This window comes from Mytilus galloprovincialis, chromosome 1 (genome assembly GCF_965363235.1).
Source record: "Mytilus galloprovincialis chromosome 1, xbMytGall1.hap1.1, whole genome shotgun sequence".
NCBI lineage: Eukaryota > Metazoa > Mollusca > Bivalvia > Mytilida > Mytilidae > Mytilus > Mytilus galloprovincialis.
The window spans coordinates 129,268,534-129,291,724 of record NC_134838.1 but is presented as its reverse complement, the minus strand read 5'-3'; the positions used below and the strand labels follow the sequence as shown (position 1 = coordinate 129,291,724).

Here is a 23,191-nt window from a genome sequence, read left to right as displayed (position 1 = left end):
AGGATGCTTTTCCTATTTTTTAATAAAACTAGAGGCGATCAGAGTGACAGTAACTGGATTTTATAACATTTGTTTGTGTCCTGACATTTTACAAGATCACAAGGACCATAACTCCTGACCAGCAAAGTAAACAATACCAAACAAGACCTCCATTTTTTCACCAGTAACAACAAATTCAAAACGAATTCAAGGTTATCTGATGAAATGAAATATTTTTGGATTCTTTCATCTTAAGATTTATTTGTTTCTTCAAACTTAACTTATTTATTGCACTCCCTTTTTGAAGAACAAAAGAATATCATAGAAAATATCATTATCGTTTGAAAAAAATTGAAGAAGAAAAAATATCTAAATCTATGTAATAAAATCTATCAGAGTTGTCTCCCTTAGACCTAGGACTATAAAAATTCTGTAATTTCTCCAGGTCACAGTGGCACCCAAAATAACTTTAGGTTTTGTTAATAACATTGTTTATAATCAGGTTACTTATTGTGAATGTGTAGTCATGTGTAGTCTAAATGTACTTTAATAATTCTAATCATTCTAATCATTTTCTGTGTTTTATTTTGTAATTCAAGACAAGACTAGAAACATCATTTTCCAATCTTTCATTAACCACAACTCCTGAACGGTTAAATTGCGAAAATTGTCAATTTCAAACGTGGCCTCCATTATGTCATCAGTAACAACATGTTAAAAATTTGAAAAGCTTTGGTTGAACTGTTAGTAAGTTAAAGCATAGATACAACTGAAACCACCATAACTCCTGAACAGTGAAACTGGAAATCATCAAAATTACACTTGACCTCAATTTTATCATCCGTAACACCATATCAAAATTTGAAAAGTTTTGGTTGAACAGTTCATAAGTAAATACATAGACACTGTTTGGCAGCCATCCACCCAGATGCCAAAAGTGTATCCCCTAATCAATAACTGATTCTTCCTTTGGAAATCCCATTGTAAAAAAAGTGAACTGGACAAATGGTTTGGTGTAGATAAATGTGTATGCACTGTAATACATTGAATTTGGTCTATCACTATATAATTATATGAATTAATAGTATTCTTCAGTTCATGACTAATTTGGTCTATCACTATATAATTATATGAATTAATAGTATTCTTCAGTTCATGACTAATTTGGTCTATCACTATATAATTATATGAATTAATAGTATTCTTCAGTTCATGACTAATTTGGTCTATCACTATATAATTATATGAATTAATAGTATTCTACAGTTCATGACTAATTTGGTCTATCACTATATAATTATATGAATTAATAGTATTCTTCAGTTCATGACTAATTTGGTCTATCACTATATAATTATATGAATTAATAGTATTCTTCAGTTCATGACTAATTTGGTCTATCACTATATAATTATATGAATTAATAGTATTCTTCAGTTCATGACTAATTTGGTCTATCACTATATAATTATATGAATTAATAGTATTCTACAGTTCATGACTAATTTGGTCTATCACTATATAATTATATGAATTAATAGTATTCTTCAGTTCATGACTAATTTGGTCTATCACTATATAATTATATGAATTAATAGTATTCTTCAGTTCATGACTAATTTGGTCTATCACTATATAATTATAATCAATTCAATTCAATTCAATATTTTATTTACGTCTCACCTTATGTATAAAATTACACAATACATTTATAAAAGATACATTTTGTATACATAAGCCAATCTGTACAGATTTATGAGAGACGATAATCACTTAAAAGAATATGTATATGTACATATTAAATATTAAACATAAATGGTAAAATTATACAACAAAAGTATTTAATTATTATTTACAATATAAAACTTCTCGGCGTCGTTTAAGAATATAATAGTATTCTTCAGTTCATGACTAATTTGGTCTATCACTATATAATTATATGAATTAATAGTATTCTTCAGTTCATGACTAATTTGGTCTATCACTATATAATTATATGAATTAATAGTATTCTTCAGTTCATGACTAATTTGGTCTATCACTATATAATTATATGAATTAATAGTATTCTTCAGTTCATGACTATCTTTTCGTTCTTGTTATGGATGGATACATGTAAATATGATCAATTAATCAAAGATGGCTGAGACACAAACTGACATTTTACATTATCAATAAACAGCTGCGACATGAGTGCATGATACACCCAACGTCTTGTGTGGAGGTCTTATGCAATAATCATAAATAGTTTCTGAGAAAGTTTAAAGCAATAACCATATATTGTTTTTGAGACACGGCGGGACATGTTTTTATTTACAAAATACTCAATAACTAAAAAAAAAAATTTTGAATCATCACCAAAAAGTATACAGATCTTTAGATTAATATAACAAAGAAGTGTGTAAAGTTTTAAGCAATAATCATATATCGTTTTTGAGATACGGCACAACATGTAAAAAAACCCTCCTCCTTTTTTACAAAATACTAATAACTCAAAAATGAAATTTTGAGTCATCACCAAAAAGTATACAGATCTTTAGATTAATATAACAAAGACATGTGTAAAGTTTTATGCAATAATCATAAATCGTTTTTGAGATATGGCGCGACATGTAAAAATCCCCTCCCCCTTTTTTACAAAATACTCAATAACTCAAAAATGAAATTTTGAATCATCACCAAAAAGTATACAGATATTAAGATTAATATAACTAAGAAGTGTTTAAAGTTTTAAGCCATAATCAAGAATCGTTTTTGAGATACAGTGCGACAGGTGAAAAAAACACACACCTGTTTTAGTTAAAAAGTGCCGTAACTCAAAAAGTTTAAATCTTATTTTCACCAAAACGTATACAGATCATTTGACCATCATAAGAAACAACCATATTAAGTTTCATGAAATTTGGATAAGTCGTTCTCAAGTTACGGTGCGACATGTTTACGCCGGACAGACAGACGGACGGACGGACCGACAGACGGATGGACAGACGGACGGACACCGGACATTTGTATAACATAATATGGCCCGTCAAATTCAAATTTTGACGGCCGTATAAAAATAGTCCTAAATGTAAGTTACACTACCAAATTTTATTAAGTTTTGATGACTTTATAAAATATAATTTTATGAAGCAGTGAAATACAGAAAATTTTTACAAACTTTTGCTTTAATGCTATCCCTTGATTATGTAGTAGCTTCTATCAAAGCTTTTCAAGGTTCTATGAAGGTCTGATAAGTTTATAAATGTCTTATAAAATCCTGATTGAATGTAGAATTGCTGTCTCTTGATCCAAACTTTGTCAGACAGATAAAAGTTAACATTATAATAGTACTTACAGCATCTTTTGTATCTGCCGCTAGCCTCGCTGCATACCGTGCGATTAGTCTATGTTCATCATCAATACACATAGAATTCAAACTCTCTGTTAGCTTACTTGGACTGAAAAAATAAAATATAATAATACAAACATACAAACATACCCAAATGTTCGGTGAACTCTTTTTCATGTACATTCGTAAAGAAGGATCTACATAATGAAAACTGTGAGTATTCATCATTAATTCACTTAATAAAATCCTATTGTTTTTGATAATTCTCTCCTTGAGAAATGAACAATATAATTCACTAGACCATTTCTTTTAATGAGTTTTTGTAGAGTTAAAAAAGATAGATCTCTAATTTCTGTGTGACTAGTAATTTAAACAATATCTAAATAACTTTTGGTGAATTTGAGAGCAATAACAGAGTTATCTCCCCTAGGGCATTTCAACCAAATTATATCTTGAAATTCCAGAACAGGAATAGGGAACACATATAAATTGTGCACCACTTTTCATTCTGAACTTAAATGAATGTAAATGTTTTTGTTTGTCCTATTTTCACCACTTCCTGATTCTTAGGATGATATATATGCACTTTAATACTTCAATAGCAATAACGAGATTTATTTTCTCCGTACCTTTGAGGACTGTTGCCACTGTCTATTGATAACACATCAGGGGACTGACTAGTAACGATGGACGATTCGTGGTACCCATTCCTCACAGGGACTGGTGTAGGTGGTCTACAAAGAACATACAAACTGTTACATAATTTGCAAAAATAAACAGGATAATTAAAAATGTCAAATCAACAGAATGACGATAACTTTTATTTTTTAAGCAAAGTTGCTGATTTTGTAATCGTGGTTTCGGTAGAAAAAAACCTACAGTGAAATTCCTCTACTTCTTGATTTTGTGTGGCTTAACTTTTGAAAGTATATATTTTGGATTGAAAAGTGAAGACACATTAAACCACCAACTATATATTTGGAAGGATAATGTAAAAAGATATAAGTAAGCTTCTCTATTTTGTGATTGACAATGTTACCACAAAGAAATATGTATTAAGACCTGCATAAAATTCTATAAAATCATGATTTTTCTTCAGTGTTATGTTATGCACATTTTGTGATGTGATAATTACATCAATGCATTGTATATAGTGTTAAATTCAGTTATATTTCTTGATTTCATCAATTGCCTATATGTTATGAGCAAAATTGAATTAATTCTCATACAAAGGTAATATGTTTGTGTGTGCTAACATGTCTTATTACCTCTTCTCCTTCATATAGTTTTATTTTGCATTGGTGGAAATTCTTTTTTTCCAAAGCTGATTGAAGCAAAATTAGTTAATTTGAAAATTGTTTTTACAAAGTTTCAGATGGCAAATGATAGCCACACAAAGTGTATACAGCTTAATTATATGAAAACTGCCTGATATCTCAAACATTACTGCTAAACTTGTTATTCTATTCTGATTAATTCCTAATGTTATAATATTCATGCAGACATATTCATTCCTAACAAAGAGGCATAACACATGTATTCCAACAACAGACCAAGGGGAGATAACAAATGTATTCTAAAAACAGATCAAAGGGAGACAAGATCAATCTAAAATTGTTAGTTAAACAATCAACATCTGACTGACTCATCTTCAAAAACATTTCTACACTAATAACAATCTTTTATATAGTACCATGAATCAGGAGGAGATAACTTCATGCATATTTTGTTAGTATCATACACTTGATGACTAAACATTTTCCAAGATCAGGAATACAATGAAACTATCTGTTTGACATGAATAGATGACTAGTTATCAGTCTTTATTTTCATATGTGTAATCATGCAGTATGTAAGGAAATCCTACAGAAAAGTAAACAAAATTACCTACAGTTTGATTAATTAATACACTGACAAAAAAAACTGCCAGAGCTGTTATAGGACAAATATCAAGCATTTTATTGGAAAAAGAAAGGTGACAAGTTTCAATCGGTGTTGAAAGATTATTCATTTTTTTGAGAAACAAAGACACAAAAAATGTCCAATCAAACTGTAGGTAATATAGCTGATCAGACATTCCAGACATTCCAGACATACTTTAACAGCTCCAATATGTCTTCAAATGGTAGATTACTGAAATACATTAATCAACATTAAACTTATTTAATGCTCAATTTTACTCCATTCGAAAAATTCTTTCATACTTGACTCAGCTAAAGACCAATTTACAGTTAGTCTTTGATAACAGAGTTTTCATTGTGAATTTCCCCAGTGATCAGTATTTTTGTGATTTTACTTTTTACAGTTAGTCTCTGACAAGAACGAATGTTATGCTGAAGAAAATACTTGGCAACTTCATCATATATCTATTATAGTAGGGATGGCTACAGTAAATCAGCAGCAGAGACACTTGTGTTGGGTCATTACCTCATACTCATAGTCTTAACATTGAAAAGACCTTTTTATTTTTAACAAAACCTACCGGTAAATGGTTTTTGTTCACCACAGCCTTTAACATTTAATTTCCTTCCACTTAATCTGATTCATATATTTGAATAGAAACAATTCTCAGCTGTATAAGATGCGACTCCACTTACATAATATAAGACAGATCTAATTTCTTTTCTGGTGTATTTGGGAACTGTGGAACATGTGCATTAGATTTTGGTACACACTTCAAAGATTTCTTCAATGCATGACCAATCTGTTTGGCAGGAGATTTCTGTAAGTATAGGAGGAAAAAAATATACATGAATCGAAGAAAATACAATTGTTTGTAAAATAAATGAGAAATGTGTACATCCCACACAGATGATGCCCATGTTTGCATATAATGTTATCAAGGGACATAACTCAAGATTGGTAAATGTGACATTACCCAAATTCATATCCTTGATTTTAGTTTTATGGTAATTAGCATTTTGCACAACTTTCATAACATTTAGATGAAACAATCTCTAGTTAGAGAACAGAAAGCAATTTTGGGGCAAAGGGATGTACAGATGGATAATGATGAAACTTTATGCCCCCTCAATTACTTTAGATTACAGTTTGCTTAATTTCCAATTTTGTTGACCTGAACTAAAACCTAGTTTAGACCAACCACATGTTAATGAAATGTGTCAGTTCCAAGATCAGGAAAGTGGTCAGTGATTGTCATTGTCCATACCATAATGCTTTTGTCCCTTACAGAACTAAAAGGCAGATTTTTGCTCTAGATCTAAAATATGACATATTGTACAGAAAGTTTTGCCTTGCTGTAAACCATATGATGCTGTTGTAAATGTCTTTATGTTGTTTAATGTTTAAGCTTTTTGGTGTAATACCACCATTGATTTTCCCCTATTAGTCTTTGTTAAATTTGTACTTTTCAAAAAAATGTGCAGAATTTATCTTTGTTTCAAATAAAGAAATACTTGGCATGAGTAAAGTTTTATCCTGTCCAGTACTATAGAAAAAATTTAACATAACATTTCATTGCATATATAAGAAAATAACCATCATTGGAAGTTAACCAATCAAATTTCTCCCCTTATTTTATCTGTGTACAAGGTTTAGTCACCATGTAACCTCAAGATTACAAATTTTCTATAGAAATCCCAAATAAAAAATAATGATGTTTTGAAATACCCAAGACATATGTTTATGACACAGAAATGTTTTTACTGCAATAAAATGTAGGATTAATAACCTACAACTGTCAAATACAAGGGAATTTTTTTTTTTCGACCTACTTTCGTATACAACCGGATGTGACGTACCATGATTTGGTGGTATTACACCTTTCATAAACATATAACCCACATCTCCTTAAATTCATTCAGTAGAAGGCAGGTGCTTTATTATCTATATACACCTTCTAGAAATGGTTTTATTAAGATCACTTACATAGGTAGTATATTCTTTCATTTCATGATCATTGCCATGGTTACCCGATGTGCGACCTCTCCAGAAACAATCTTGGCATAGTTGATAATTATAGCACCTTTGACATTTATATCTGAACCCCATGAATGATTCCCTATGACAACCTTCACACTGTACAGGATGAAAGACTGAAAAAGATAAAGAGGTATAAAATAATATTATGACATATATATAAAGCATACCTGCCAACTTTTCAAAATGCTCATGGGGGTTTTACAGGCAAGATGGCTCTTATAGTCTTACACATCCTACAAGGGGGCCTCCAAATACATTTTAATGTTGTTGGTTTTTTTTGGTTTCTTCTTACTTTTACAAGCCCATAGTCATTATAAATTTAATGTGGACACAATTGCTCTTTCAAAATTTCTATATGGAAGCCTCCATGGGGGAAATCCCCAACAAATAGTGACAGTTGGCAGGTATGATAAAGTATTAATTAAAGTTTAATCCACAAACATTTGAGTTTGTCACTATTGTAAGTTGAAAACTTCCTGTAACTCTTTTTCATTAGAATTTAAAGTGATTCATTTGCAACCATTTTTAGGTCACCTAACACAAATTTAAGATTGGTGAATTTTAGAAATTTGTATAAGAAATTCTCTAAAATATATATATATATATAAACTCACCATTTTCAACATGAGCCATTTTATTGAGAATCGGTAACCACATCAGACACTGTGGGCCTGGGTCAGCCATTAATGCATTTAGGAAGTCATTTACATTTATCTGTGTTCTCTGAAAACAAACATGAAAACTTAAGTCTTATCATTCCTATTTTAAAAAAAAGATCGAGACAGGCAGGGGATAGAATATATGGGTTTTGATCATTGTGGAATGGAGCACAGTCATCAAGGTTTCTACAGGATATATGGGTTTTGATCATTGTTGAAGGATATAGTGATCTAGCATACACCAGGGTATTTGGTTTTTGATTTTCATGATCATTGTTAAAAGTGTGTACAGTGCTCAAGCTTTAAGGGTTTTGTTTATTGTTGAATGGTGAACTGAGATCTAGCTTACTTCAGGAGTTTGGATTTGATCATTGTTGAAGGTTGACTGTGATCTAGCTTACTACAGGCTATATGAGTTTTGATCATTGATGAAGGGTGTAAAGTGATCTGTATTTGTTTACATTCTTGTTCTTTAGTTTCTAGTGGATAGTTGTCTCATTGGTTGTCATAAACCATCTTCTTATTATTATATCAACTTTAAAAAGAACCTTCCCAATTCTACAGTGTTAAATATTTACATTGTCAAAACAGCTTCTACAGGCAGTGTCGTTGTATCCGAATGAAGGCCCTTCAAATACTGCTGTGGGTAAGGCAAGCAAATCTTTTAGGTAATCAATAAATCTGCTACGAATCAGGCAACCGCTTGAATCTGATATCTGTGTGAAAACATCTGGAAAAATCGAGTTATATTGTTACTCAGTTTGCAAGGACAGTTAAAGTTCAAATGAGGTGGATGTAAGCATATATAGGTGACTATCTAAGACCTAATTCCCTAAAATACTTGTTTAGGCTGTGTCTTGCCTGGGACTGCTGTTAAAAAATGTAATGTTGATTGTAAAAAGTAAGTCCATTTATTAACATTTCAAAAATCAATCTTTGTTCATCCAATGTTTTTTTTTCAAGATCTTGAAGATAAGCCTATATCCATGAAGGTTTATAATTTATCTTGTCAAAAATATATCCTCCCAGACTGTCTGCCAATGTTAACTGCCAAAGGAGAAGGTTCACGAAGGGTTTAAATTGGCCCTAAATTTTGGATGTTTTTTAAATCAGACCATGAAATTACAAATTTCACATTGAAATACTCTTGACAGTGCTATTACAACAAAAACATAGTTTTTTGTCACTTTCAATTTACATTTATGAAGCTATGATCCCTTAAATAAACATTTTTTGTAATAAAAGGTAAATTTCGGTAAAATTTTCCATAATTTGAATTGTTTTTGGCATAATTAACATTGGCCGCCATCCATGATCCGAAAAGTTTTGATATTGATGAATTCTATATCAAAATTAAAATTTTTTGGTTACCCCACATGTTGGATCATAGGTTGGGGCAAAGGTGTTTCAAAAGCTTTAAGGTCTGAAAATTGCACAAAATAGTCTTATTTCGACAAAATGTCCAAAATTGACCTACTTTGGAGAATATTATGTACTTTTATGAAATGAACTGATTTTTTTAGCATTAATACTTTTGATAGAGACTCATTTACAAACCAAATTGTAACCATTTTGATGTTTATGACAAAGTTGATATTTTAGGCCATTTTGTGCCATAAGAGAATCCTTTCCACTAATAAGTAAAAAAATTGCTTCAGAAATTATCTCTTTATTACAAAAAACTTTCTTACAAAATCTCATAAAATTCTTTATAGTTTGAAAAAAATTTGATGTCTAACAAACATAAATCACAAAAAAGAAGATGTGGTATGAGTGCCAATGAGACGACTCTCCATTCAAGTCACAATGTGTAACCAGGTGCTCTGCAGGGTGCACCTTTATACAACTGCAGATGTCGAAACCCTGAACAATTGGGGCAAGTATGCACACAACATTCAAGCTTGATACAGCTCTGAATTTGGATTGTGATCAAACTTTTGACATAATATGAGTTTCTGACACAAAACAAATGTCAAGATCTTACCAATCGATAGCGCAATATTGTGCAATTAGAGATTTTTTCTTCAAACTTTTCAAAAATTTTGAATATGAGAAATTTGAAAAAAAATGAAAACTACTACCACCCCCCTTTTTTGATATTTGTCCAAAACCTGACATTCCTTAATATAGAATTTACAAGAAGTGTAAGGGAGGTTTATCTGAACAAAACCAACATTGTATGTTAAATGTTTTTGAATTACCTCCCTTACACTGCTTTTAAATTGTCTTAATTGTCCATTGACCAGAAAAACCTAGTTTTCCCCCTGTTTTGCCCCTAATTCTATAACATTTTGAGCCAAAACCCCAAAAGTCAATACTAACAATCCCTTCATGGCATGGAAACCTGTGGAATAATTTCAGAGAGATTCATACACTAAAACACAAGTTATTGTTTGAAAACTGCAAAAATGCTAATTTTGAGCCCCCTTTTTGGCCGCTAATTACTTAACTATTGGGGCCATAACCCCCAAAATCAATCCCAACCTAACTTTAGTGGTATTAAACCTTTTATGTAAAAATTTATAGAGATCCATTCACTAAAACTAAAGCTATTGTCTCAAAATTAAATGGGACTTCAGACGACTACGATGACGACGACATGATAGTATTATACGACGCAAATTTTTTTTTGTGGTCGTATAAAAAGTAAACAGTTATAGGTCAAAGTACAGCCTTCAATACAAAGCCTTTCAACACTAACCAGCCTGCTATAATAGGACCCAACATGACTAGTGTAACACTGATTGTATATACTTGTTAACTGTTAAAACCATAAAGTCCATTTATAAATAAAATACAGATATAAGAGAAAAAAAATATCATTTGGCTTTGAATATTGTCTTTTGATCATTGAAAAGCTTCTGTTAAATTTATATAATATTTTTAAAAGGTTTGACATGGACATTGATGGCAGAAATACTTGGAAAATATAGAAAAATGAACATAAATTATTTTTAAATTTTGTACTGGATACGGTCTTTTGGCCATAAAAAAGCTGTTGCCCAAGTTTTATAAAATTCCATTATGGTTTAACAAAGTTATTGATGTCTTAAAAGACTTTTACCACAACCAACTCTAATTGTTGATGCCACTTATGTCACAGATGCCAGTCATGGAGATGAAATGAAAAACAATACAAAACAAAACTTTTTATTTAGATAAGACCCTTGGTTTTCCCATTTGAATGGTTTTACACTAGTACTTTTTGTGGCCTTTATAGCTTGCTGTTCGGTGTGAGCCAAGGCTCCGTGTTGAAGGCTGTTCCTTGTGTGTATATGTACAGATTGTTTTTTATTTACATTTATTCAAGATTGTATTATTCCAATATTAATAAGCAAAGGAACAGGTAAAGGAAATATTGAGTTATTTCTCTTTGTTCATAAAAATGTAAAATTGAGAATGGAAATGTAACAGATAGACTGATACACCATAATCTTCTATCTGCACATAGTGGTAATTTTTTAACATACAATTGGTTTTTTTTTTTAAATTTCCCTACTTTTTCAGAGTTCAAGGTTTACCCATGATCCAGAAAACCTCCTTCTGAATTTATTACCCATACCCTTTCAAAGTTAGATAACTTTTGTGTGTTGTCAAATGTATCTGTTGAGAAACTAATATTTCATATTGGTTTATTTCATGCATGTTTGAAGCAACCATTTGAGTACTCTAATTCAAAAAAAGTACAAAAATTCAAAAAATTTAGACACCCTGCACAGGAAAACTGTGAGGGGCATTCAGAGGTGATATTTAGGGAAATATTTTCTTAATGAGTTTGATGAACAAGTCTTAACTTCATTTTCTTACATCTGAGTTTGTCCACCAGTTTTCCAGCACACATATGAGACAAGGCAACCTTTAGAGAGAACACCTTTATCTTTCCTCTTCCAACACTGAAATACAAAACAAAACATGTTTATATATAAAGACTTTGTTCTCAACCTCTAATGAATTATCCTTGTCCCTCTGCTTTTTCTTTTCATCATTAATCTCTTACCATTACTGTTGTCAGAATTCAATACATTACTCTTTGGTAAGAATTATCTACGGTTATTTATTTAAAATTGGGATGTTAATGTGTTGAGGGAAGTACATTTTATATGAAGCACAGTTCAAGAGCTTCATTCTAAAATGTATGCACGGTCAATGCTTTCAAACTCTATAAAACTATGGAAAGAAGCATTCATAACTTATTTTACATTTTTTGGCTAGGATCATGAAAACACGATTACTATCAAGTTTTTCCTTTTATTTCCCTGTGCACTTAATTGTTAAAGCTTGTGTCATCATGACTTTTGCAATTCATTTTGAAATGAATGTTGATTTCAGAATGATGCTAGATTCTTGTTAGACAATTATAATAATGTATTACAAGGAAATATACATGCAATGTAATTATTATAATGAATACAGCTTTTTTAATTTATTGGTTTACAGATGAGCAGCCCATATTTTTCTGGTTTGTAGAATACAAATAAAATTGGCATTTCATGCTTTTAATTCCCACCAAACCTAACAAATACATTATCCCTGAAACATAAATAAAAATATATTCTTTTTTATGAAATGATATGCATTAAACATTAACAGAATTTATAACACTTTGTGTTGTGAAAAATTCAAAATTCAAAACTATTCCATATGTTTATGTATCTAAAAATAGACAAATCAATCATGACCTGAAAATGGTGTTTGCAAATATAATTTTGCAGAGCGAAACCTGTGTTTGAAACCCCATTACAATACATTCTTTACCCTTGTTTGTCATAATTCAGTCATATGTATCATCTCATAAATTTTAGAGTTCATTCATTTCTTACAAAATCAATTTATTATACATGTATATCCTTTTTTAATTATCATGTCATTTAAATGTTCATTGGCGTAATTTAAATGTCTACTATATGATGTATAAATATTTAGATCTTGGTCAGGTATAAACAGGTTTAAACAGGTCCTTATTAACTTCCTGGTAGACAAACAAACATATCAGAAAAGGGAAGACAAATATTCTCTGATGTAGTAACTGTAAGCTAAATCAAAAGATAAATGTTAAGGTATGTGGTTGAAAAATACTAAAATCTTTTTACTTTTGACTACATACAATACTACCATATAGTGTTATTGTACAAGTATTGTCATTAATTTTTCTTAGTTCAAACCATTGAAATTAAAAGGGAGATATCATTTAAATTACTGACACCACTAACATTCTAACTTGATCTGAGTTTTGTAGTAATAAGCATTATGTATTAGTTTCATAACATTTGGTTGAGGCTAACAATGTTCCAGAACAGACCCGAAAAAAATCAGCCATTTTTCCATTTTTAAAGGGGCATAACTCTAGACAGGTGCAAGTGACACTACCAAAATTCAAACTTGATCTGTTTTTGGGACAGACTGACTTAAGTACATACGTACAGACAGACAAGGGTAAATCTTGAATCCTACAGCGGGGGCATAAAAATTAATGTGCTAATTCACATCAGTTTCATTCTGCACATAAATTTAGATATTCGTAGGTTACAGTACAGATCAATTAAACATTTAACATACTAATCCTGAAGACTAAACCACATAAATTTTAATTACAAGGCCAAGAGCCTGGGGTCTGTTGTTCAACTTGTGATTAAACTAATCATATGATTAATCTTAATCAGTTGTTAAAAGTTAATTGCATGATTAGTAAATACAATGATTAAATTGCGTTGTTCAACTAATTTTAATCATTGTATTTACTAATCATGCGATTAATTTTTAATCATATGATTAAAGTTTGGGTAGTTAGCAAGTGTTTCCCACAATGCATTATAAATCAGGGCCTATATAACTTCCCTTTTTGCATTAAATTATAACATTCTCCTTTTAAACAATTTTTGGGTACCAATAATTATTGAATAAATATCTTATAACATGTTCATATTTTTTATGGAATCATATTCATATTTTAGTTTTGTTTCCAGTTCATAATGAAATGTTCACCTGAACTATTTTTATCATGCAACATGTGGAACCAGAAACAATGTCAGTGATCTGAATTGTCTTTGGTCCTCAATATGAATGCATCCGATTCATGGCCATGATTTGCATGTTTTATCCCGGTTTTTCACATATCCAGAACAAAATGATTCCTTTAAAAACCTGTCAGTTATCTTGTTGATTTAGTACAACCTTCTTTACATACTAAATGACAAAATCATTGGGAATAAAATCTCCATTGACACGTAGATAAAGAGTGCCTTCTTTCACTTCCGCATTTCATCAAGTATGGCATGCCAAGTTAACATTTAAGATCATTTTTACGGATGGTGTAGATCGCACTATATATAACAGAACTGAGATCAATTGTAGTTCCTACAGCATAATGAGATACAGAGGGACAATAACAAATATTCAATTGTGTAAGTGAAATGCCTACTACTAATGGCATAATGCACAGTCCGTCAAAGTTGTAATTCAGTCAAGGTATCAGAGTTTTGAATATATTTTTTAAATTGAAATAACGACTTGTTCGTTACATTATTTGACAATACCCTGTCAGAAAAAATAAATTCCCAATAAAAATAATAATAAAGATCAAAGAAAGCAATCCACCACTAGGATATATCTTGGGTATCCGATATTTGTGTCTACAGGATAGGGGGCATAATAATAAAATATGGCGACAAGAAGATGTAGTATGATTGCCAACGAGACAACTCCCTTTCGGAGACCAAATGGTGTAGTAGTTAACGAATATAGGTCATTGTATGGCCTCCAAAAACGAACAAAACTCATATTGATGAATGAGCTATAAATCTTAAAGGCCTAGATATTACAAATCACGGTAAAACAATTCACATCAGGAATATATAGGCTTTATTTATGTACAAAACTATGGATGTAAAACAATGATATATATATAGCAACAAACGAAAACCACTGAATTACAGGCACATGCAAATAGTTGATTGTAAACCAGTAACAGATCCTTATTTGGTGCCTTTTTAGTGGTCTCTTTTACCATTGGATCAGATTGTACAACAACTAAATAACAAAGATGGCTGCTTACTATGAATAAAATAACTATGGATTATAGATATAGGAAGATGTGGTGCCAATAAGACAAATCTCCATCCAAATAACAATTTATAAAAGTAAACCATTATGGGTCAAGGTACGGCCTTTATGTTTATGTTTCTATTTTTGACTGCAAAAAGTACAGCTTGTTGTTTGAAATAAATTCTTTTAATTGCTGTCCGTTATCTGTATGCATGAAATGTTTGCAAGTAGACGTTCAGCAAATTCATATCTCCTCTAAAATAACAATATATTCTTTTAAACCTTTCAGAAGTTAAAAACACCTCTCTTATATATATTTATTCAACATGTTCAAATTTCAGCAGAAAAATACGAAAAAACAACAAAAATTAATATCAAACACATGATATCACATAATGTTACTACATTGTTTGTCTCACGCTGATGGATAAAATTGAGAATGGAAATGGGGAAAATGTCAAAGAGACAACAACCTGACCAAAAAACATAAAACAGCCAAAGGCCACTAATGCCTGGTCTTTAACGCAGCGAGAAAATCCAGCACCCGGTGCGATTCAGATGACCCCTAAATAAAATTGTGTACTTGTCCAGTGAAAATGGACTTCACACTAAACTCCAAAACATATAAATGATCTAAAATTAATCCAGACAAAGTCATGCTCCCCACCACTCCACTCTGAAGTAACTGTTTTATAACAAAGTAAATATGAGACTTTATTTGAGATATTATTGTGTCCCCACAGATGTAAAATTTTATTTTGAATTAAAGAACCTTAAAAATTGTATAAAGAAAAAAACATAAATCATAATGTCCTGTCTTTGAGTTTTGATGACAAACTGTTGCAGTAGTATATTGAGACAAATAAGTTCAAAGGGGCGTAACTCCTAGAAGATAACTTGAATCATAATTTCATGTCGATATGCACATCTACATAGTATGTCCTTATTATCTACTATTCCACATGCACACCTTCAGTGTATTCATGTACAAATAGTCAGAAAAGTGAATACTTCCTAGGATTCAAACTGTGGGACGAGTTACCTGGAAATGATACACATCTCTGATTCAAGCATATAATCCAATAATATTCAAGCATATACTCCAATAATGACAAAGTCCAAATATCTCCCAAAAGAGCAAATATTAATCAAAATCAAAACCCTGACCACATGCACACCTTCGACATATGCACAAACAGACAGCCAAGTAAAAACTTCCTAGGATCAATGTAGGATTCAAACTGTATGAGGAGTTTTGTGGAATAACTTTATACTCATAATGGGACCGAAAGAAGGACAGGCGGAAGGATGAATGGACAGGGGTAAAACAAATCCCAACCCACTCCAACAAATACAAAACATACAATACTAACAAAGGCCAAAGGCTCCTGACTTGAGACAGGCGCAAAAATGTGGCGGGGTTAAATAAGTTTTGAGAGATCTCAACCATTCCCCTATACCTCTAGCCAATTTAAAATAAAGAAACACATAACAATTGGCAGATGAAGTAAAACTTAAAAGAAGTCTGAGTCTGATGTCAGATAAGGTAACAAATAAAACTTAGCAAATGACAATGATACACCAGGGGCACCCTCTCCGTGTTCAAAATATACATGAAATATTAGTCACTGTACCTTGTCTGTTCTGGGAATTCTGACCCTGAGTTTTTATCCACTATAAGCAAAGAAATCCTCGCTCAATACTCTGATGAACCTCCTATTGCACCCATTAGTAGATAAAGATTTGATTCCATTAAATGCATGTACGTGTCACTAAGAACAGGACCATATAACAAATGGTCAATATAAATTATCAGTGTCATTTGCTCTATGGGATGTTTGCTTGCTCTTTATTGTTAATATTGAACCCCTTTTTATTTGACAATCAAAACCTTGGAAAGGCGATATATGGTTGGAACAACCCTTTTAACTTGGGCACTGTTGGAATCCCCCAAAATGGCTGAATCCGCTTAGATTTAGATCTTAGTTAAACTCATAAAGTTTAATACTAAATGGGAAAAAATATATAATGTTTAAAACTCCATGTAAAGATAAAAAATCGTAAATTCCAAGCGTTCTGTGGGACGAATTGATCCATTAGATTTTACCTGCGTTAACAGTTAGGTCAAGGGCGCTACTGAATATATGCTAATATTTGAACTTCGAAAAATGGGGAAACTAGCAAAGACTTCACAAATCACCTATGGCCTGTACATTAATGCTAGGGTAACATGTATTATTTATAAAGCTGTTCATCATAGTTTATTGAATAATTTCACACAATAATGTGGCCCGTCTTTACGTTTAGTCGTTGCACTCAACACTGTCAGTGAGCGGTAAAATACAAACGAGAAACTGCCGAAATGTGCAGTTTCTTTCTGTTATCAAATGACCATTGTATGAGTGCGTCCGATCCTTCGTCCAATCTTGTCAACTCAACTCCTAGCAAATATATTGTGTTTCTTTCAAATATTAAGCTCTTTCATGGCTATATTCTTAATAGCTTAATATCTCTTAAACGTCTCATATTTCGAGGATAAGCTCATTTTTGCATTGGTACAGCAGCCATCTTGGATGCTTTAATCATATGATTAAAATTAAATACAACTCAAAGAGGTTGAGTAAGTTTAACGACAGTTTTAGCCTTTTTAACGCAGCTTTAAAATTAACGCAAGTTGAACAACACACTAATCATATGATTAATTTTAATTGAATGAATAAGAAATTTTAACAATGTGTTAGCACTAACTACAAGTTGAACAACAGATCCTGACCATAAGGCTAAATAACTTACATTTTATATATGAGTAGGTTATGGCATCCAGTAAAGCTATCCAATGTGGACCTTGTCATGAAGGAAAAGTCAAGAATAAAGCTGACATCTGGTGTTACAACTGTGAAGAAGGATTATGTTCAACATGTTCTGGTCATCACAAAAGATCTAAATCATCACGTGATCATAAAACTATTGATATCAAAAGTTATAAACCTTCCATCCAAGCTATCAAAACAGAATGTGACAAACATGGTCAACAGCTTAACTTGTACTGTCCTAGTCATTTAATACCTTGCTGTGATGAATGTATTTCCACTAATCATTCAAAATGTACAGGAATAAAAAGTTTGGCAGGTGTTGTGGAGAAAACTAAGATACAAAAATCCAAAGAATCTGTGGAGAAAGATATCAACTCCATCTTACATCTCTTGGATAAAATTGTAAACAATAAATCAACAAACATCAAAACTGGAGAACAACAATGTGAAGGCATTAAAGGATCAATTGTTAAAATAAGGAATCAAATAAATAAATATTTAGACTGTCTGGAGGAAAAGTTATGCAAAGAAACTGACAACATCAGGGATCAAGAGATATCAACAGCTAGAGACTTCATTTCTGAAGTTAAAGGGAAGAAAACAAAATTGAAGGAAATGAAAGAACATTTACAAACAGTCACAACAAAAACTTCTAAACTACAATCATTTCTAGGTGTACATCAAATTGAACAACAAGTACATCAATGTAAGCAATATGTAGAAGGTCTGGAAAACAATGACAGGACTAAAGAATTTGACATCAAAATGAAGCAAAATGATGAAATAGAAAACATACTAAAGAAGTTAGGATCATTAGAATCCCTAGGAGATGTGTTGGTTGTTAAAACAGAAACAGACTTAAATAGAGAAACCAGTGTGAGGAGGAAAGCACAAGTAGAATCAAGAGAACAATCCAACATAAACAACATGACCATGAATATAGAGACAAAGATAGAGATCAACATAAAGGAGATCATCGGTGACATGATTTGTCTGATGGATGGAAGAGTTATAGTAGTGGAATATAGGAGTAAAGTTAACCTATTAACTTCTGATGGCAAACTACAGAAACAGTTACCTATACCTGGTAAATCCTTCAGCGTTACACAGATCAATCAGGCCACTATAGCCATAACTTATCCTAATGAGAAAGTCATTAAGATCTTCAATATGGAGAATGAAACAGTTACCAAAGTCATCACATTAGACAAACAATGCAGAGGTTTATCATTCTCCAATGGTTCTCTGGCTGTTGGTTTGAGTGATGATGATGATGAAATCCGTGTCATAGACTTGGAAGGAAATACACTGAAGTCAATACAAGTTGAGAGTAAAGATTACCTGTTTAACCTTGTTTACTGTAATGACAGAGTAATCTATAGTGACTCGGTAGGTAAAGCAGTATACTGTTATGATGGATCAGGTAAACAGATCTGGAGATATACACAGGATTTATCAAGACCAAGAGGACTTTGTATAGATAGTTATGGTAACATTATTGTAGTAGACTACAACTCTGATAGAATAATAGTAATATCAAAAGATGGACAGGATAGTAAAGTACTGATTAGTAAAGAGGATGGACTGAAGGATCCAAAGTGTATTTGTTTCAAACATAATGAGTCTTCAGGTTTTATTTGTGGTAAAGATGGCACATACTTGGCAAAATTCAATTTATCTTATAAATAGAATATGAACAACATATACATGATACTTTTCATGTAGTGCACAGTTAGTCTACAGTTCATTAAACCGTGGTTTAGGCAGAATAATATTTATCTAATAATGAATTCTACTAGAGACAACTCCAATAAATCACAATTCTAAACAGTATATCTAAGAAAATTAGGTCATTCCATACACCAAATATAATTAACCAATTACTTACAGTATAAGCTCTGTGATCCCTCCCACTGTATATCTTACTGTCAACATACATAGAAATTAGAAGACATCTTTCTATAATCATACCTGTCAAAAGCTCCCACCAGCCAGTTTAATAACATCTGTACACATTGATGAGAGTCGACCTGTTGTGATAACGGCAATCGCTTGTTTAGGTGGACATATATACTGTTTAACACGGACTCTACCCGGGAGGAATTTAGTTCTGATTCTGGTTCTAAAGTGTTGAGTCCATTCTCTCTGAAAGCTTCTATAATGTTCCATATATCTACTACTGATACTGAAATGACACAATTATTAACTTAATTTTTTTAGTTTACTGATTCAATTTTCTAATCATTATGAATATATTACATTCACTTCATCACAATCACATTATACCAACAATTTTGCTAACAATACAAACCAGATGCTCCGCAGGGCGTAGCTTTATACGACCGCAGAGGTTGAACCCTGAACGGTTGGGGCAAGTATGGACACAACATTCAAGCTGGATTCAGCTCTAAATTTGGATTGTGATTAAATAGTTGACACAGCATAGGTTTCTGACACAGAATGAATGTGTTCTAATGAACTTAAAATTTTTGTTTTCTCTTAGAGCAATTCACTATGCTGTTGAATATTAATCCTCTCAAAACAAGAATGTGTCCTCAGTACACGAATGCCCCACTCGCACTATCATTTTCCATGTTCAGTGGACCGTGAAATTGGGGTAAAAACTCTAATTTGGCATTAAAATTAGAAAGATCATATCATAGGGGACATGTGTACTAAGTTTGAAGTCGATTGGACTTAAACTTCATCAAAAACTACCTTGACCAAAAACTTTAACCTGAAGCGGGACAGACGGACGGACGGACGAACGAACGGACAGACGGACGGAAGGACGGACGCACAGACCAGAAAACATAATGCCCCTCTACTATCGTAGGTGGGGCATAAAAATGTTTGAAGAAATTTTCTTTTTTATTTATGAAATTTCAAATGAGAAAAATTGAACCCAATTTTTTTAATCACATCCCCCTTTCCCTTATTCCAAAACTAATCTCAATTAAAATTTCTAATGGAGTTTGCAACAATAACTACTCATTTAAATACATCATAAAATATTAAGATGTAAAAAAAACTGCTTGTTATCACTGAATGTTATTTATTATAATTTATCAGTTGGTAGTAAAAAGTGAATATACATTGTATATTGTATATAACAAAGATTTAAGTTGATTCTGGACAAAGAAAGATAACTCCAATTAAAAAAAAATCTTGCTATTGCACAATATTTTGCAATTAGATATTTCTTGCTTACTATTCTGGACAAAGAAAGATAACTCTAATTAAAAAAAAATTTGCTATTTCACAATATTGTGCAATTAGATATTTCTTGCCATTGCGCAATACTGTGCAATTGAAAAGACTTGCTATTGCACAACACTTAATATAATAATTTTAGATCCTGATTTGGACCAACTTGAAAACTGGGCCCATAATAAAAATCTAAGTACATGTTTAGATTCAGCATATCAAAAAAGCCCAAGAATTCAATTTTTGTTGAAATCAGACTAAGTTTAATTTTGGACAATTTGGACTTTAGTGTAGACCAATTTGAAAACAGGACCAAAAATGAAGAATCTACATACACAGTTAGATTTGGTATATCAAAGAACCCCATTTATTCAATTTTTGATGACATCAAACAAAGTTTAATTTTGGACCCCGATTTGGACCAACTTGAAAACTGGGCCAATAATCAAGAATCTAAGTACATTTTTAGATTCAGCATATCAAAGAACCTAACTGATTCATTTTTTGTCAAAATCAAACTAAGTTTAATTTTGGACCCTTTGGACCTTAATGTAGACCAATTTGAAAACGGGACCAAAAGTTAAGAATCTACATACACAGTCATGACAGTTAGATTCGGCATATCAAAGAACCCCAATTATTCAATTTTGATGAAATCAAACAAAGTTTAATTTTGGACCCTTTGGGCCCCTTATTCTGTTGGGACCAAAACTCCCAAAATCAATACCAACCTTCCTTTTATGGTCATAAACCTTGTGTTTAAATTTCATAGATTTCTATTTACTAATACTAACGTTATGGTGCGAAAACCAAGAAAAATGCTTATTTGGGTCCCTTTTTGGCCCCTAATTCCTAAACTGTTGGGACCTTAACTCCCAAAATCAATACCAACCTTCCTTTTGTAGTCATTAACATTGTGTTTAAATTTCATTGATTTCTATTTACTTAAACTAAAGTTATTGTGCGAAAACCAAGAATAATGCTTATTTGGGCCCTTTTTTGGCCCCTAATTCCTAAACTGTTGAAACCTAAACTCCCAAAATCAATCCCAACCGTTCTTTTGTGGTCATAAACCTTGTGTCAAAATTTCATAGATTTCTATTAACTTAAACTAAAGTTATAGTGCGAAAACCAAGAAAATGCTTATTTGGGCCCTTTTTGGCCCCTAATTCCTAAAATGTTGGGACCAAAACTCCCAAAATCAATACCAACCTTCCTTTTGTGGTCATAAACCTTGTGTTAAAATTTCATAGATTTCCATTCACTTTTACTAAAGTTAGAGTGCGAAAACTAAAAGTATTCGGACGCCGGGCGACGACGACGACGACGCAGACGCCAACGTGATAGCAATATACGACGAAAAAATTTTCAAATTTTGCGGTCGTATAAAAAGGTCCTGATTTCTGTATATATACATTGTATAATAACACAAAAACCTCTTTCAACAATGGTTTCCTCACCTAAACAGAGTTTATTTATATATGGCTGTAAAATATATCTTTTTATTTGGTCAGACAGATTTTGTTTAAAAATTTAAAGATCTCTTTATTAGATTGTGAGTTTGAGTATTTATATGTACATGTATGTCATTGATTCAAGAAATATTACGTAATGGTTTTGGATTACAATACATTTCAACAATTTTTACTTTTATTTCATTGGATTTCAACAAAGTTTTTTCAGAAACTATTTTCTTTTTTATACTTTACTATGTTTCTAATTTTCCAAATGATTCATGTAAAAGTATGCAACACAACATTTAATTATTAATTATTTTTTAGTTTTCTTTTGTCACATAACGTAACGGTACCCAAATTGCAACGAGTACCCAAATTGCACCTATTTATCCGATAGTATGCACGTCTTTCAACATAGGTAAATATATTTAGATATACACAAAACGTTTACAGTATTTATCAACAGATGAAGTGTTTCCTGAAAAAGCAAAATGTACCGAAACGTCGCCATGCGACGTCATCAAAACGTCATCTTTTTAAAATTAGCAAATACAATATGTTTCAAGTATCCATTTCTTAAAAAAAAAAAGTAATCATGGACAAATATCCAATTGTTCAAAATATTTGAAAAAAAATAAACAAACGCTCTGTTATTCAACTTTTGACAATGCGAATTTAAGCATGGATGCAATTTGGGTACTCCTCATTACAGAATCATTGATGGTTTGGAGGTTTGAAAAAGCTGTCAAAATAGGTGCAATT

General features: G+C 31.6%; 2 protein-coding genes across 4 annotated transcripts in view; one reads left to right on the top strand and one right to left on the bottom strand.

The window, feature by feature from the left end:
• Positions 1-23,191, bottom strand: part of LOC143059126 (dystrobrevin beta-like) — a 99,989-nt gene that overhangs the window by 29,814 nt on the left and 46,984 nt on the right. For 2 of the 3 annotated variants that reach the window (XM_076232630.1, XM_076232623.1), the window contains exons 4-12: positions 19,737-19,950; positions 11,719-11,804; positions 8,490-8,641; positions 7,867-7,975; positions 7,199-7,365; positions 5,908-6,032; positions 5,408-5,443; positions 3,940-4,044; positions 3,317-3,419 (exon numbers count right to left, since the gene is read on the bottom strand). In XM_076232630.1, coding sequence (XP_076088745.1) covers positions 3,317-3,419; positions 3,940-4,044; positions 5,408-5,443; positions 5,908-6,032; positions 7,199-7,365; positions 7,867-7,975; positions 8,490-8,641; positions 11,719-11,804; positions 19,737-19,950 — 1,097 coding nt within the window. The remainder of the gene's footprint in view (positions 1-3,316; positions 3,420-3,939; positions 4,045-5,407; positions 5,444-5,907; positions 6,033-7,198; positions 7,366-7,866; positions 7,976-8,489; positions 8,642-11,718; positions 11,805-19,736; positions 19,951-23,191) is intronic. The other variant, XM_076232617.1, reaches the window with a different exon arrangement.
• On the top strand, positions 12,869-20,480 carry LOC143059155 (uncharacterized). The gene is made up of 2 exons (XM_076232652.1): positions 12,869-12,968; positions 17,763-20,480. Exon 2 carries the CDS (start codon positions 17,766-17,768, stop codon positions 19,452-19,454), a length of 1,689 nt encoding a protein of 562 aa, XP_076088767.1. The 5' UTR covers positions 12,869-12,968; positions 17,763-17,765; the 3' UTR covers positions 19,455-20,480.